At 41.2% G+C, this 15,218-nt stretch overlaps 1 protein-coding gene across 1 annotated transcript in view; it reads right to left on the bottom strand.

The window, feature by feature from the left end:
• The window catches only part of ENPP6 (ectonucleotide pyrophosphatase/phosphodiesterase 6), a 169,801-nt gene that overhangs the window by 86,673 nt on the left and 67,910 nt on the right, over positions 1–15,218 (bottom strand). Inside the window, exon 2 of the mRNA XM_027837601.1 lies at positions 7,016–7,195. Within this exon, the coding sequence (XP_027693402.1) occupies positions 7,016–7,195 (180 nt within the window). The remainder of the gene's footprint in view (positions 1–7,015; positions 7,196–15,218) is intronic.

Genomic DNA, 15,218 nt, shown 5'->3' with positions numbered 1-15,218 from the left:
AATGAAATATGAAATGGAAAACCAAAAGCAAAAACCTTTACCCTTTGCTCTCATGAGCATTAGATAACTGCAGAGCAAGGAATCTGCTTTGTAGTTTCCTAGGAGGAAGACAGCAGGAGAACTAAGAGTGGCCTGGCGCCCAACTGGGCTTTCTGGACAGAGTCCTGGCATCCTAAGAATCTCTTGGGTTTGATTTGTGGTAGCAGTCTGACCTCATGTGCTACAGTCATGTTAGTCGGCACGTTTCCTGGACAGCTTCCCCTGTTCTTGGAAACAGAGTCACAGGCCAAGAATGAAGGCCCAGAAGCCGCCGGGGGAGGGAACAGAAGAATCTGCTGCCCAGTGCAGTTAGCACTTAAGAGATATTCATTGTTACGGTAAGATTTAAAACTAGTAGGGACTTTAGGGATCATCTAATCCAGACTTACTTGGCTTACTGCCCCCTTTGAAAAAAAAATTACTCAGCACTCCCCTGGAAATCTACTTTCTTTAACCCTTTAATGTTTTTTTTTAAATTTGCATCAAAAAAATACAGGATATATATTTTTAAAATGAGGTATCTTAAATTTAATAATTTATTGTAAATTTGTGGGGTTTTTTCTGCATTTAAATTTTGATGAAGCAAGAATGTGTCATGTAACTGCATAGTATCATATTGTAAACAAATTGTTACATGCACATATTCCTGCTGATGCATGCTGGTCTTCCCAACAATGCATGACGCACTCAACCTGCCAACACTTGCTCGTAAAGACCTATCGGCAGACTTGACCACTGATCAATTATAATTTGCATTTTGTGCATTTATTTGAAAAATAATATAATCACTACAACTTTAACTCTGTTACATAACAGATGAAACATGTACAAACAGTTTTTCAAAATTTTCTTATCTCCTCTTCTTTCCTTATGCTTCCACCATGCCCTTATTTTTATTCAGTGCCCCCCCAGTTGCACCTGAGGCTACTACTGCCCCCCTGGATCATTGCAGCACCCCCCAGGGGATGGTATTGCCCACTTTGGGAACCTCTGATCCAACCCCTTCATTTTACAGATAAGAAAACCGAGAAGAGTGTAAATGACTTATTCATGGTAACATAGCAAGAAGGTGGCAAAGCTGAGATTTGAACCCTGGTCTTCTGACTCCAAACCTAGGGCTTGGTCCACTCCAACCTCATTTCATTTCTCTAATTTAGCCTATGTGTTGAAATGTAGGTCACTGGGAGGAGCCAGTTTTGCCAGTTTTGATCCGTGTTCAGATCCTACCTCAGACATTTACTTAGCCATGTGACCCTGGGCAAGTTACTTAACCAAATGAGTTAATATATGAAAAGTGATTTGCAAATTTCTAAGTGCTATATAAATGGGGCCATTTGCTATTTCTATTTTGCTTTTCCTATGCAACTTATCCTGATATAACTTACTTGTGAATTTGTCCTTGTCATGTAGACCATAAGGTTCCTGAGGACAGGTACTATGTCATTTTTTTAAAGTCACAAACTATATCCTTTTCACCTTTGGATACCCAGTATATGGCCCATTGCACACAGTAGGCACACTGCACATAGTAGGCACATTGTATATAGTAGGCACTGAGAATACTTGTCTAATCAGAAGGATTAAATTCAGTCATTGCCTGATTTTCTTCCTGAGTATCCTAATTTTTTTTATAAAATACTCAGAAAGAAAATCAGGCAATTACTCAATTTAACAAATAAATTCACAAATAAAAAATGGGGGAGGCATGATTAGATAGAAGTTGTTCTGAAAAATATCTAGGTTTTATAAAGGACTGCAAGCTCAATACGAGTTAGCACCCCAAAATGCTAATGCAGTCTTGGGCTCCCTTAAGAGAGGCATCATTTCTAGGAATATAATACTGTTACTAATGATTATGATAATGATAATAACTAACATTTATATGATGCTTACTATGTGCTGGGCACTGTGCTAAGTGCTTTCCAATTATTTTCTTATTTGATACTCACTACAATCCTGGGAGGTAGATGCAATTATTATACTCATTTTACAGATGTGGAAACCGAGGCAAACAGAAGTTAGGTGACTTGCCTAATGTCATACAGCTAGTAAATGTCTGAGGCTGTATTTGAACTCAGGTCTTCTTGACTCTAGGCCTGGTACTCTATCTACTGTGCCATCTAGCTGCCCTCTGAATGTGGAGATAATTGTCACACCGTACTCTGTCCTCTTGCTAGACCTCATCTGGAGCACTGGGTTCAGTCCTGGGCACCATGTTCTAAGAAGGATGTGGATAAATGGGAGACTGCCCAGAGGAGGGCAATCAGAATGGTGAAAGGCCTTTGAGTTTATACTAGATGAGGATTAGTTGAAAGAGCTGGGCACATTTTTCTGGTGAAATGAACAAAAGTGTGACTATGATGAGTTGCCTTTAAGTATTTAAACTTGAATTAGTTGTTGTGGAAAAGATTAGATTTGCTCTATTTGGCCCCACCAGGACTGAACCAGGAGAAATGGATAGAAGTTACAAAGATGCACATTCGGGCTTAATGCCAGGAAGAAACATCCTGATAAATGAAGATGTCCAAAAAGTGGAATGAGCTTCCTTAGGAGCATTGGAGTGCTTTGTCGTTTGTCCTTCGTTCTCAAAGAGGACCAATGATATCATGGGGTGATGTCTTGACTCATGCGTGAATTGGATTTAAGTGAGGCAGAGTCACACAAAGTTGTCAGCCTCACTTTTTCTTCCACAGTCATCTAACACCCAGCGGCAAGAAAAAGTCAAGACAACCGATGATGGCCTGGGATGTAGTAGTTGACCTTAATTTCTTTGATGTCTCAAGTGCCTACTTCAGCTGCCTTCACAGCCTTTGGAACAAATTGTTCTCATCTGCCCATCCCACTGGGGGAAGTCTTCCTATATTTAAGGTAGACACTCTTTAACTCACAGATGGGTTTGAGACCCCTCAGTTACCCTCAACCTAGTTTAGCCCATCTACTGGGACAGTTTACTGGGGTATGGCCACTGTATATACTACAGCTTCTTGGGGACACAGGTGAGAGTTGAGTGCCAAGGAGGCACCAAGGGTGGATGGGCAGCCCTTAAAAGATCTTGGCAAGCCCTCACACCAGAGTTGCTAGTCCTTCCCTGAACACCTAATGTATTCGTGGAGTCCTTTAAGCAAAGGCTGTGAGATCACTTGTCTGGCATGTTCTTGTGGGGATTTCTTTGGTATATGGAGGGGCCTGGATGGTCACTGAGATCCTTTCCTCTTCTCAAAGCCTGTGATTTCTTTTGGGGCATGTGCTTATTTTCATGGGGTGAGGAGAGGAGGCAGGAGGGAAGCGTCTGATTATTTCATCCAACCCAGTGGCACCAGTTGGAGAGGTGCTGTTTACAATATTAGATTTCTGCCAGAGCAGGCCAGGCTGGCTTGGGGGCTTTGATTGTCTTCTCCAGGGAGTCCTCTGTCAGACTGCTGCCTTGTCTATCTGATAGGAAGACTTGAACCGTTGCCATTTCTAAATTGCATTTCTAAATATTGACTTAATGGAGGGACCCAGAGTGTCATAACACAACTTACTGGGGCCGTGAAAATATTCCAGGCCTTGTGGAGAGGCCTGCAAAATGTCCTGTGGAGAGTGGGGAAAGGAAGAAGTGAATCTGAGAAGAAAAATGATCTAATGGTATTTAAGAGAGATGCCCCAGCTTCAGATTTTCTGGGGCAGATGCCTGCTTTTCTTGCTGTCTATCCTAATTTATTTGGCATGGTTAGATTAGAAGTTGTTCTGAAAAAGATGTGGGGGACTTAAAGGCCTCTCAATGTAACTCAGCTCCCCAAAATGTTAATGGGTTAGTGCCATTAAGAGAGGCATCACTCCCAGGAATATAAAAATAACAGCTAATATTTATATAATTCTTATTATGTGGCAGGCACTGTGCTAAGCACTTTACAATTAATATCTCATCTGATCCTCACAACAACCCTGTGAGGGAGGTGGGGAGGCGTCTCCCATAATCTCCAAGGGATGAATGAACAGCCTCTGCATTATTGGTTGAGGGGGAAGGGGGTAACTTCAATGGTTAATCTCATCACTGCAAACCAAAAAGAAAGAAAGGTGTGAATGATGCCCTGTAGCACCCTCTCCACTTCTGCATAGGTTGACTTTAGCCAGGGTATCCAAGCAGCATCCCGGGGAACTGGGGAGCTTTGTGACTACCCGGCAAAAAGCAGGGAGTTTGGAAAAGTTGGTTGGAGCTTCAGGAGCAGTGGTCCGGTAGAGAGAGCTCTGAACCTGGAGTCAGGAGGACGTGAGTTCAAATTCAGCCTCAGACACTTCCTAGCTGTGTGACCTTGGACAAGTCTCTTAATCTCTGGCTGCCTCATCTTTCTCTTTTGTAAAATAGGAATCATAATAGTACCCACCTTCCAGGGTTGTTGTGATGATCAAATGAGATGCCTGGCACACAGTAGGTACATAATAAATGCTTGTTCCCTTCCCTTTTTCATGAAGGATTGGAAGTTTCCTAAGAAACAATACTGGATGATCAGCTTTATCATAGGCTAAAGATTTAGAGCTAGAAAGGACCTCAGAGGTCATCTAGAACAATCCCTGCATTTTACAGAGGGGGAAACTGAGTCCCAGGAAGGTTAAGCAACTTGTCCCAAAGTCTTGAAGTTAGTCATTGACAAAGCTGGAATTCAAACCCTGGTCACCTGACTCCATATCCATCCCTTTCTACTGTCCCATACTGTTTCACCCTGTACTTACAGGATTTTAAAAATTGTATTATTATATGCCAGGCACTTGGCTAAATTCTTTTTTACAAATATTATTTCATTCAACCCTCACAACAACCCTATGAGGTAGACACTATTGTTATCCCTGTTTTATGATTAAGGAAACTGAGACAAACAAAAGTTAAGTGACTTTTACAGGAAAAAGGAGAAATTACATATGAATTCACATTGAATGGGGCAGCTAGGCTGTGCCATAGTGTATAGAATATCGGGTCTGGAGTCAGGAAGACTCATCTTTCTGAGTTCAAATCTGGCTTCAAACACTTACTACTTGGGTGACTCTGGGCAAATCACTTAACCCTTTTTGCCTCAGTTTCCTCCTCTGTAAAATGAACTGGAGAAAGAAATGGCAAACCACTCCAGTATCATTGCCAAAAAAAACCCCAAATGAGGTTATGAAGAGTTGGATACCATTGAAAAACGACTGAACAACATCACCACATTGAGCTCTTTGGATAAACAGGGTTATGTATATCAATCTAAGCAGTTGTTGATGACAAAACTGATGAAAGAGGAGAAGAAGCTCATTCTCCAGCCTATGGGGACAGTATGAGACAGGGGAAAGAGCAATGGCACTGGAGACAGAGAACCTGAGTTCGAATCCCACCTCTAACCCTCACTCCTTGCATGATCTTCAGACTCTTCATCTGTAAAATGAAAAGATTTGGGCCTGGTGGCCCCAGGAGTCCTTCCATGTCTGTATCTATCCTACAAGGCTGACCTCCCATGGACCTGGGGAGGAAGAGCTCAGCTCTATGTGGAAGGGTGAGAATGTCTCTGCATCCACACAGAATAAGGCTCCTCCTCTCCTTCCCTTCTTCCCTGGAAGAGAAAGTCAAGGAAGGGGAAGCATAGAAAGGACCTTCTCTCTTTTTATAACATACATTGCTTGGCCCAGAAGGGTGAGGCTGTTTTGCGTGAAGCTCCTTGTGATCTTTGGGAAGCCTTCAGGGCAGTGCCATAATAAATGTCCGCTCTGACGTCTCTCTCACCCAACTTTAAATAACTGGATGCTTACGTTGAAGTGCACTCAATTATTCTCTCTTTGGTCTGATCAGACAGGCATGGCTCACTCTGGCTTTCATGATGATACCATGAACTCACATCACGCCTCACCATTTGCATGTTTCCCATATCTATGATTTCATTTGTGCCTTGGAACAACTTAATGAGCAGGGCAGATATGGTCCCCATTCTCAATAACACGGTGAAGAGTATAAAAAAGTAGAGGAAAAAGAATACTGGATTGGAAACCAAAGATCTGGGTTTGAATCCCAGTTCTGCCAAAAATTCACTGTATGATCTTAGAGAAGTCACTCTACCTACATTGGCCTCAGTTGCTTCAACTTTAAAAATGACAGGGTTGGACTAGGCAATGTCTAAGGTCCCTTGCAGCTCTGAATGCTGGGATGATGTTGACCCTATGAACATAATGAAGCAATGACTTATCCAAATGAAGCAAATGACTTATCCAAGGTCATCTGTTAGGATGTGTCAAAACTGAGAGTCATCTGAATCTAAGTCACACCATGTCTGATTTTAGGTTATCCAGCAACCATAGTGTTATTTTTTCTCCATCAAAGAAACAAGGTGGGACGTTGCAGTGGAAAGAGTAATGGTCTTGGAGTCAAAAGACCTGAGTTAAAGTCTCAGGTCTAGTGCTAATTAGATGTGTTTTCTTGGGCAAGTCACCCATCTGAGCCACAGTTTCCTCATCTGTAAAATGGGAATTAATGCTTATACTACCTCACAAAGTTGTTGTGAGTAATAATAACTGATGTTTCAATATCACTTTAAGGTTTGTTTGCAAAGTGCTTTACAAGGTTGTTGTTGTTTTTTTTATTTGCTCCTTATAACACTCTTGGGAAGTAAATGTTATTAGTTTTTTAAAAAATTTTTAATTAAAAAAATTTTTAATTAATTAATTTATGGTAGGTGCTATTATTAACCCCATTTTTACAGATGAGCAAGCTGAGGTTGAGAGACATTAAGTGACTTGCCCAGGGTCACACAGTTCATAAATATCTGAAGTGAGATTTGAACCTAGGCCTTCCTCATTCTCTGTACGGTACCCTATCTATCCTACCATGCTTCCTTCTTTGAGTGCGTTGTCTGTACCATTACTTGGTCTTCCTGTAGGATTTTCACTTTTGAAGTCCTACTTTCATGCTCTGTGAGTTGGCCTGAGAAGGATTTTGTCATTTGGTGGGATAAGAGGATTTTAAGACACTAACCTGGCCAGTAATACATAGACACATTCCGTCTTGCCTTGGTCATGGTGACCCACAGTGGTTCTGATCCATTCCACCAGAGAGGCATCAAGCTGTCCTTGTTGACCCCAATGTCAAATGATTTGTTGGTATTTGGGTCCCACATGTAGTTCCCAGTCATCTGATGGACTTCACAGTGGCGACCTGTGTTTAAAGAAGTACATACATGGGGCCATTAGCTTCTCATTCATTCAGAGCTAGAAGGGCAATTACCTTTTTATCTATTCAGTGCTCCACCCCACCCTCCCCACTCTGTCCCCTTCCTGAATTGCACCATCTAAAAACAAACAAATGATAAATCAGCTTCAATACAAAGATGTCTAATATGGGACTAAAGTTTGGGTCACTCCGAATGAGGGACACATGCCAAATACGAGGCTATTTTAAGTCCAGCGGGGAACAGGGTGTCCAAAACGTCACCGCTGAACAAAGACTGAGGTCTGAATATGAAACAGTATGTGAGCAATGAGATTATTTGGGAGTTTTGTTATTTCCAATACTCCCCCATTCCCCTGTCACCTCTACTCTGTCCCCATGGCCTCTAAAAGAGATAAAGGAAGATCTTGCCAAATCCGTCTCTATTCTTCAGAGGGGATGCCTTTCTCGTGCCCTATGATGTGAGAACATGTGATAGTTGGAGCCGTTAGATAAAAAGGAATAGATTGAAGTTTTTAAGACAGAGCAAGAGAAATGAACGAGGAAAATGGAGTCTAATACCAAAGTGAGTGTTGCTCTGCAGGGCCTCAGCCTGGGCCCCAGAGAGAAGCCAGAAGTAACAGGTACCCCCCAACCCAGCACATGGACTCTACTGAGACATCCCACTTAAATGTTTAATTTGGGGGTAAACCCATTACATCTTTTAAGGGAGAATAACACAAACATTGGCAAGTCCCTCCAACGCAGCTTCCGTTTTGGGCAGAGTCATTTGGCACTAGGCTCAAACTCTCCGACTATGTTTAATCAAAATTTTTTTTTCTTTCTCTTTATTTTCTTTTTTAAAGGGGGTAGGAGGGAGAGGGAACAGCAGTCTGATGGGCAAAATGACCATAAAAGAAAAGTAGCTTCCTTTGTCCAAGAAACTTAGGAAGTTCTGAAACCATCCTCTGAAGCTATGGCCCACAGTAGAGTGCTGGACTTAAGGTCCAGCAGCCTGGGTTTGAATCCTGCCCATACCACCTGGTTTCTGTGTTACCTTGATGTTAACCTTTCTGGACATCCTTTTCTTCACCTGTAGAACAAAGGGGTTGAACTAGAAGTCCATAACGTACCTTTCAATTCTAAATCTATGATCTGCTATGATCCCATGACTCTACCAATATTGCTGATATTAGTGTAATAGTAAGATCACTGCCTTGGCCTTGGAATCAGACTTAAGTCCGACCTCGGACAGTTGCTAGCTATGTGACTGCGGACAAACACCTCCTGAGCCTCCATTTCCTTATCTGTAAAGTGAGGATGTTGATACTTACACAATGTACCTATCTGACCTAGTACGCATTAGAAGTGTGGAAAGTTCTTTGGAAAAGTTAGAGTCTTATAAGGGGTGTCCCAAAAATCTTAGGTAAGTTTTCAAAACTTGGAAAATTTCATATTACCCCAACTCCCCCGTCTTTTTTGTAGCACAGCCCCTAAGGGTCTAGGTGGATGAGCTTTTAAAAACTGAACTAAGACTTTAGTTCAACCTAAATGAATGTGAGTTGTGAGCACTGGTCATTTTAACACTGACCTTGGAGTTAAATCTGTATCCTGGTTCTGCCATTTGCTATCTCTGTGACCATGGATCAGTTACTTAACCTCTCTGGGTCTCAGTTTACTCAATTTGTAAAATGAAAGAATTGGACTCAAAGGCCTAAAAGTTCCCTTCTAGAGCCATGATCCTATGAGGTATTATTCTTATCCAGGGCTCCACAATATCTACTCTGCCTTGTGGTCTATCAGTGATGAGCTCGAGAGTCAACTGAGGCAGTTCAGATATCAAGGGATTTTCTCTGATTGACTACTACTTTTTAGCTGGTGTGAAATCTCCTTGGAAAATTTTGTGTTGCTTTAGTTTGCATTTCTCTAATCAATAATGATTTAGAGAATATTTTCATATGACTATAAATTGTTTTTATTTCTTTATCTAAAACCACCTGTTCATATCCTTCTACCATTTATCAATTGGGGAATGACTTCTATTCTTATAGATTTTACAAAGTTCTTAATATGAAATATGAGCCCTTTTTCTGAGAAACTGAGAAAATTTTCTCCCCAATTTTCTGCTTTCCTTCTAAACTTGGCTGCATTTGTTTTATTTGTACAAAGCCTTTTTAATTTAATGTGATCAAAATTATCCATTTTACACCCCACTCTACTCTCTATCTCTTGTTTATTCATAAATTGTTCACTTATCCATAAATGTGATAAGTAATATGTTCCAAGTTCTTCAGATTTTCTGACAATATCTCTCTTTATATCTAGGTGATGTATCCACTTTGACTTTGTCTTAGTAAATGGTGTACTGTAAGCTATTGGTCTATGCTGTATTGCACCAACTCCTCCATCACCTTTGTAGCATAGTCCCTAAGGGTCCAACTGGGTGAGTCAAAGCTGCTCCTTTCTTCTTTAGGAAGTTTAGGACAGATGACTGGGTGGTACAATGGGCTTAGGGGTCAGGCAGTTGTTGTTTATTGTTTTTAGTCATGTCCAGTTCTTTGTGACCCCATTTGGCGTTTTCTTGGCAGAGATACTGGAAGGGGTTGCCATTTCCTTCTCCAGCTCATTTGACAATGAGGAAACTGAGGCAAACAGGGTTAAGTGACTTAACCAGGGTCACACAGCTAGTAAGTATCTGAGGCCAGATTTGAACTCAGGAAGATGAGTCAGGCCTGGAGCTCTACCCACTGTGTCACCTAGCTGACCTCAAACTTGGGGTATCAAGTAGTCCTAGGTTCAAATCTTGCTACAGACCCTTTCTAGCTGGGTGACCTTGGTTAACCTTTCTTGGACTCAGCTTCTTCATTTGTGAAATGGAAATAATAATAACATCTTCCTCACGTTGTTTTGAAGATCAAATGAGATAATACACATAAAATGCTTTGCAAATCTACAATTATTATATAAATGTCAGCTACAGAGGCTATAGATTAGAAGCAAAAGAAAATAAAATCAAGTGGCTCAATGAGAACTCTTCCTCTCAGGCTGCTGAGACATCACGAGTGTGCTGGGGGATATACTCCCTATCTCCAAGGTCAGAGACCATTCCTATGTTCAGACTCAGAAAATGTCCCAGGGAAGTTCCTCTTTAAGTTTCAAATTTGACCTTGAGTATAATCAGTCTTGTGGGCTTTGCAAAGTCATTCAACTTTTCATCTGGAAAAGGAATAAGATATTGTCATCTTCAGGTACAGTAGACTTCTCAGAAATTTTGACTGGGTTGTGAACCTGAAGTCAAAGCCCTATGGACAATGACAACTCATCTGTCTGTTGGACAGGACGTGTCCTTAGGACTTGGCCCTGGAAGGCTATAGTTTTGGCAGGGATACCAGAGGGTATTTTAATTCCAAAGTAAGGCTCGTTGTTCGTTTACGAGCTTCAAACAGAAGATTAAAAAGTTGGTTTCATGCCATTCTCTGGGTCCTTAGATTGGTTGGTTGGTTTTCTATATCTTTCTACCTCATTGTGTTCATTCCAGTCCTTGAGTTAGGAATCCCTGGATTTAAATCTCACTTCTGATACTAGTTGGGTGATCATGGACATGTTGTTCAACCTCTTTCAGTCTCAGTTTTCTCATCTGTAAAATGGCACCTTGATGAGGAGATTGGGGAACTCTACCTCCCGATGACTGAGGCTACCTCCAAGGTGATGGTCTAATTGGGACTCATGGGGACAGACTTGTTGGAGTAGTGACCCTGCCCTGTGGTCTAGAGAAAAACATGTGACACTAGTTCTCTCTGTCTCTGGCTCGATCTGTCTGTCGTACACACACACACACACACACACACACACACACACACACACACATCTATCTAGATCTGTCTCTAAATCTATATATCTATATACACACATATATATCTTGGACTTTGGTGGTAGACCTGAATTGTGTTCTGGGGGAATGAAAAAGAATCTATGTACCTGTAAAGTTTGTGGAAGAAGGACGTGGTACAAGGAGACATGTCCTTACCTTGGGCTTGTGAAGAGGAGGATCTGGAATTGAATCTTTTAAATAGAAGGGAGATTTCCAAGCTAGCACAAGCTTTGAGAGTTGTCTATCAACTCTCAAAGTGATATAAGCAGCCAAAGTGATCTTCCTAAAGTACAAGTCTGACCATGTAACCCCTCTACTCAATAAACTAGGGCCAGCTAGGTGGGACAGTGGATAGAGCACTGGACTTGGAATCAGGACCACTCATCAAATCTGACCTCAGACACTCACTAGCTGTGTGACTCTGAGCAAGTCACTTGACCCTGTTTGCCTCAGTTTATTGGTCTATAAAATAAGCTGGAGAAGAAAATGGCAAACCACTCCATTATCTTTGCCAAGAAAATCCTAAATGGGGTCACAAAGAATCTGGTGTGACTGAAAACTACTGACCAACAACAATAACAATAAATTATAGAGCTCCTTATTATCTCCTGGATAAAGCCTTTCACAATCTGGCCCCTTCCTACTTTTTCAGTCTCCTTATACTTACTCCCTTCCATACTTTACTCCCTTGATCCATTGACACTGGCTTTCTTGCTGTCTCTGACCCACAATATATCACCTCCCATCTCCATATCTTTTAATTAGCTATCCCCCATGGTTAGAATATTCTCCCTCCTTCTGGCTTCCTCTGGTCTCCTTCTCAACTCAACCTAAATCCAACCTTCTACAAGAAGACTTCCTTCTCCCCCCATACCTACCCATTGCTAGTACCTTACCTCTGAGATTATATCCAACTTGTCCTGTATATATCTTGTATGAACATATATTTGTTTGCATGACATGTCCCCACTAGAAGGGAGAGAGAGCTTCTTGAGGGCAGGGACTGTTTTTGCCTTTCTTTGTATCCCCAGTGCTTAATACAGTCTCTGACGCATTAATGAATGTTTGTTGACTTGAGTTCCCATGAGAAACCCCAAATTTGAGAGTTTACAAATCCAAGGATCACACCTTCTAAAAAGAAAAGGGGATTTCCTAATGCACTGTGCTCCTTAAAGAAAGAAGGGGATTATTCTCATACTTCCTGTGAACCTACTTCAAGAACAAAGACAGTGAGTTATGGGGAAAGTTTGGAGCCAGTAGAAAGGGGATTACTTGATTAGTAGCCTTTAAAATATATTTATCTCATCAGGGAAGTATAAACTCAAAGATATCCATGATACAAGCCTTAGGAAGGCTGTAGAGGACTCTGGGAACAAGTGACCAAAATGTCAGAGTTGCCCTGAGAAGCAACTCCCAGCCTCAGCTCAACTCCCTTCTAAGGGAAGCTCCTACGTTGAGTGCTTTATGTCTCTGAATATGCTTGTGGATTTCTGTGAGATTTCTGCATCTTGTGCATTTTTTGGGGGGTTATATGAAGGACCTCTTGTGCCCAGTATGGGTTTGACACTTAAAGTCCTTGCAAGGGAGCTGGTAATACACACTTAGGGCAGCTAGGTGGTGTAATGGATACCACAGGATTTGGAGGCACAAACACCCGAGTTCAAATTCAAACTTACTAGCTGTTTGACCCTGGGCAAGTCACATAACCTTTGTTTGTGTCACTTACCTTATGTATAAAAGAGAGATAATAAGAGCGCTTACTTCATAGGGTTGCTATGAGGACTACATGAGATAATATTTGTAAAGCGCTTTGCAAATCTTAAAACCCAATATTATTAGCTATTATTTGGGGGAACCTAAGCTTGACCTATACCATGAAAATATTAGGAGATTTTCTTGGCTCAACTCTAAGTGGGAGCAATGAGCCAGAAAAAAACTGACCCTGCTGAAGTAAGGCCCCAGAATTGAAATAACTCAAATCTATAAGAGTCTGAAACCTTTGGGGGGTCTGGGGCCAAAGGCTTCAGAGATAACATATGTAAAGCATTTTGAAAACTTTAAACCAAAAGTAAACGCTGGTGATGATGGTGATGAAGGCAATGACACTCCTTATTCTTGGAATAGCCTGGGGTGATGAAAAGAGCCTCATATTTGGAATCAGGAGACCTGAGTTCTAGTCTCGATTCTACCACTAACTAGCTGTGTGATTTTAGGACAGTTTTGTTCTCTGGGCCTTGATTTCCTCCTTTATAAAATGAAGGGTCTGGACCATCAGTGGTGTCAAATTCAAACAGAAATTAGGACCACTAAAACTGACCTAGAAAACCGTATATTAGAATTATCTATATTCTATTGTATTTTTATTTACTTTGTTGAATATTTTCTAATTACATTTTAATCTGGTTGGCTTCATTCCCAAATGCTGTAGTTGAGTGTTTATTATGTCTGGACTAAATGGTCTCTAAGCCCTTTCCAGCTTGAATATTCTGTGATTCTGAGATTCCGTAGTGGAATTCATATGTTGCTGCATTAAGTGCATTTGGAAGACTCAGATTCATTTCATTATGGCAGACTTAGTTCTTTGGTTTAAGTGCCAAAAGTCTTAATGCCAAAACTCCCTCTAAAAGTTCATATCAGCACCTACTGTTAGAGAGAGTTCTACGCATCGGACATCTTTGAGAGTCTGGACTTCAAGTTAGGTCTTCCTGACTTGGAGGCCGGCCCTCTCACTACAACACAGCCTCTCAGACTCAAATGCCCGAGTTTTACATATAAAATAGAATCCTGTGATATTCCCTCTGTCCTCCTCTTCTCATTGCTTACTTTGGCTTTCAGTAAAATATCTACTCACTTCCTATGAGCTCTCCAGGCCTCTAAAACTGGCATAAATTCTGTTTCTCAGGAGTATGTACTTAGAAGTTAATCTCATTTGATTCACCCATTCGGAACAGGTCTCTGCACTTGTGGGACAGCAAAAACCAGAGATCTTGCAAGGCTTAAACGAGCACTTTGCCATTATTATTAGTCTGCTAGTCTGGGCTCTCTGGAAAAACAGAAATAACCCCTCCACCAAATCACGTATATACACACACTTTTGAGTTTAACATTTTCTTAAGCCTAGAAATTGACAAAATGTCATTTGATTTGTAGCAGTTACTGATTTCTGACATGTAAATGCTCACACCGATAATTTAACCATGGGCTCTCAAGCAGTCTTATTTGACTCTGGCTCACCTCTGGCTTATATAATGCTTTAGGATTCACAGAGTATTTTCCTTGTAGTACCCTTTGAGGAAGGTAGAACGAGATTTACTATCCCCATCTGACAAACGAGGAAATTGAGGCTAAGAGAATTTTGTAGGATCACATATCTAGAGTTTAAAACCTTAGAGGCTACTCAGTGCAATTCCCTCATTTTTCAGATGAAGAAGCTGAGGTGTGGGGAAGACCTTTTTTTGGCTTGTTATCCTAATTGTTCCAGGAAAATTTAGTATCCTCCCAGTATGACTCATGTCCAGTTTCCCTTAAATGAAGATCCTTACATACCTTAAAAGCACTTGAGGTACCAAATGTATGCTGGGCACAGGACAACCTTCATTTCACCCCATAGAAAATGTATAAGAAGGGACAGCTAGGTGGCGCAGTGGATAGAGCACTGGCCCTGAAGTCAGGAGGACCTAAGTTCAAATCTGGCCTCAGACCAAACACTTGACACTTACTAGCTGTGTGACCCTGGGCAAGTCACTTAACCCCAATTGCCTAAAAAAAAATAATAAAAATAATTAAAAAAAAGAAAATGTACAAGATGCAAAAGACTTGAAACAGATACAGAATGATTTGCCCAAGGTCTTACAGGAATTAGATGTAAGAGCAAAGACACAAACCCAAGTTTTCCTGACTGAATTTAGTATCCTTTCTGCTACACCCGGCTATTTAGTAACAATATAAGGGAGTGATTTATTCTAGCTCTCTCAAAAACTCGGGCTTTCCAAAACTATAAGAAAGGTCTAAGAATGGAGGGTTGCTGGGTTTCAGCCGCTGTGTTCTTAGATGAGTTGTCTTTGAAGACAGATGCTAGGATTTGCATTTTTCCCCTTAGGTCTTGGTAAGTAAAATAGCTACTCCGTGGCAAGATGGCCACTATTTACCAATGACTCTTCA

The sequence above is a fragment of the Vombatus ursinus genome, unplaced genomic scaffold (genome assembly GCF_900497805.2).
Source record: "Vombatus ursinus unplaced genomic scaffold, bare-nosed wombat genome assembly UNPS02014821.1, whole genome shotgun sequence".
Taxonomy (NCBI): Eukaryota; Metazoa; Chordata; class Mammalia; order Diprotodontia; family Vombatidae; genus Vombatus; species Vombatus ursinus.
Note: the sequence above shows the minus strand (reverse complement) of the source record. Positions and strands in the feature narration are given on the sequence as shown.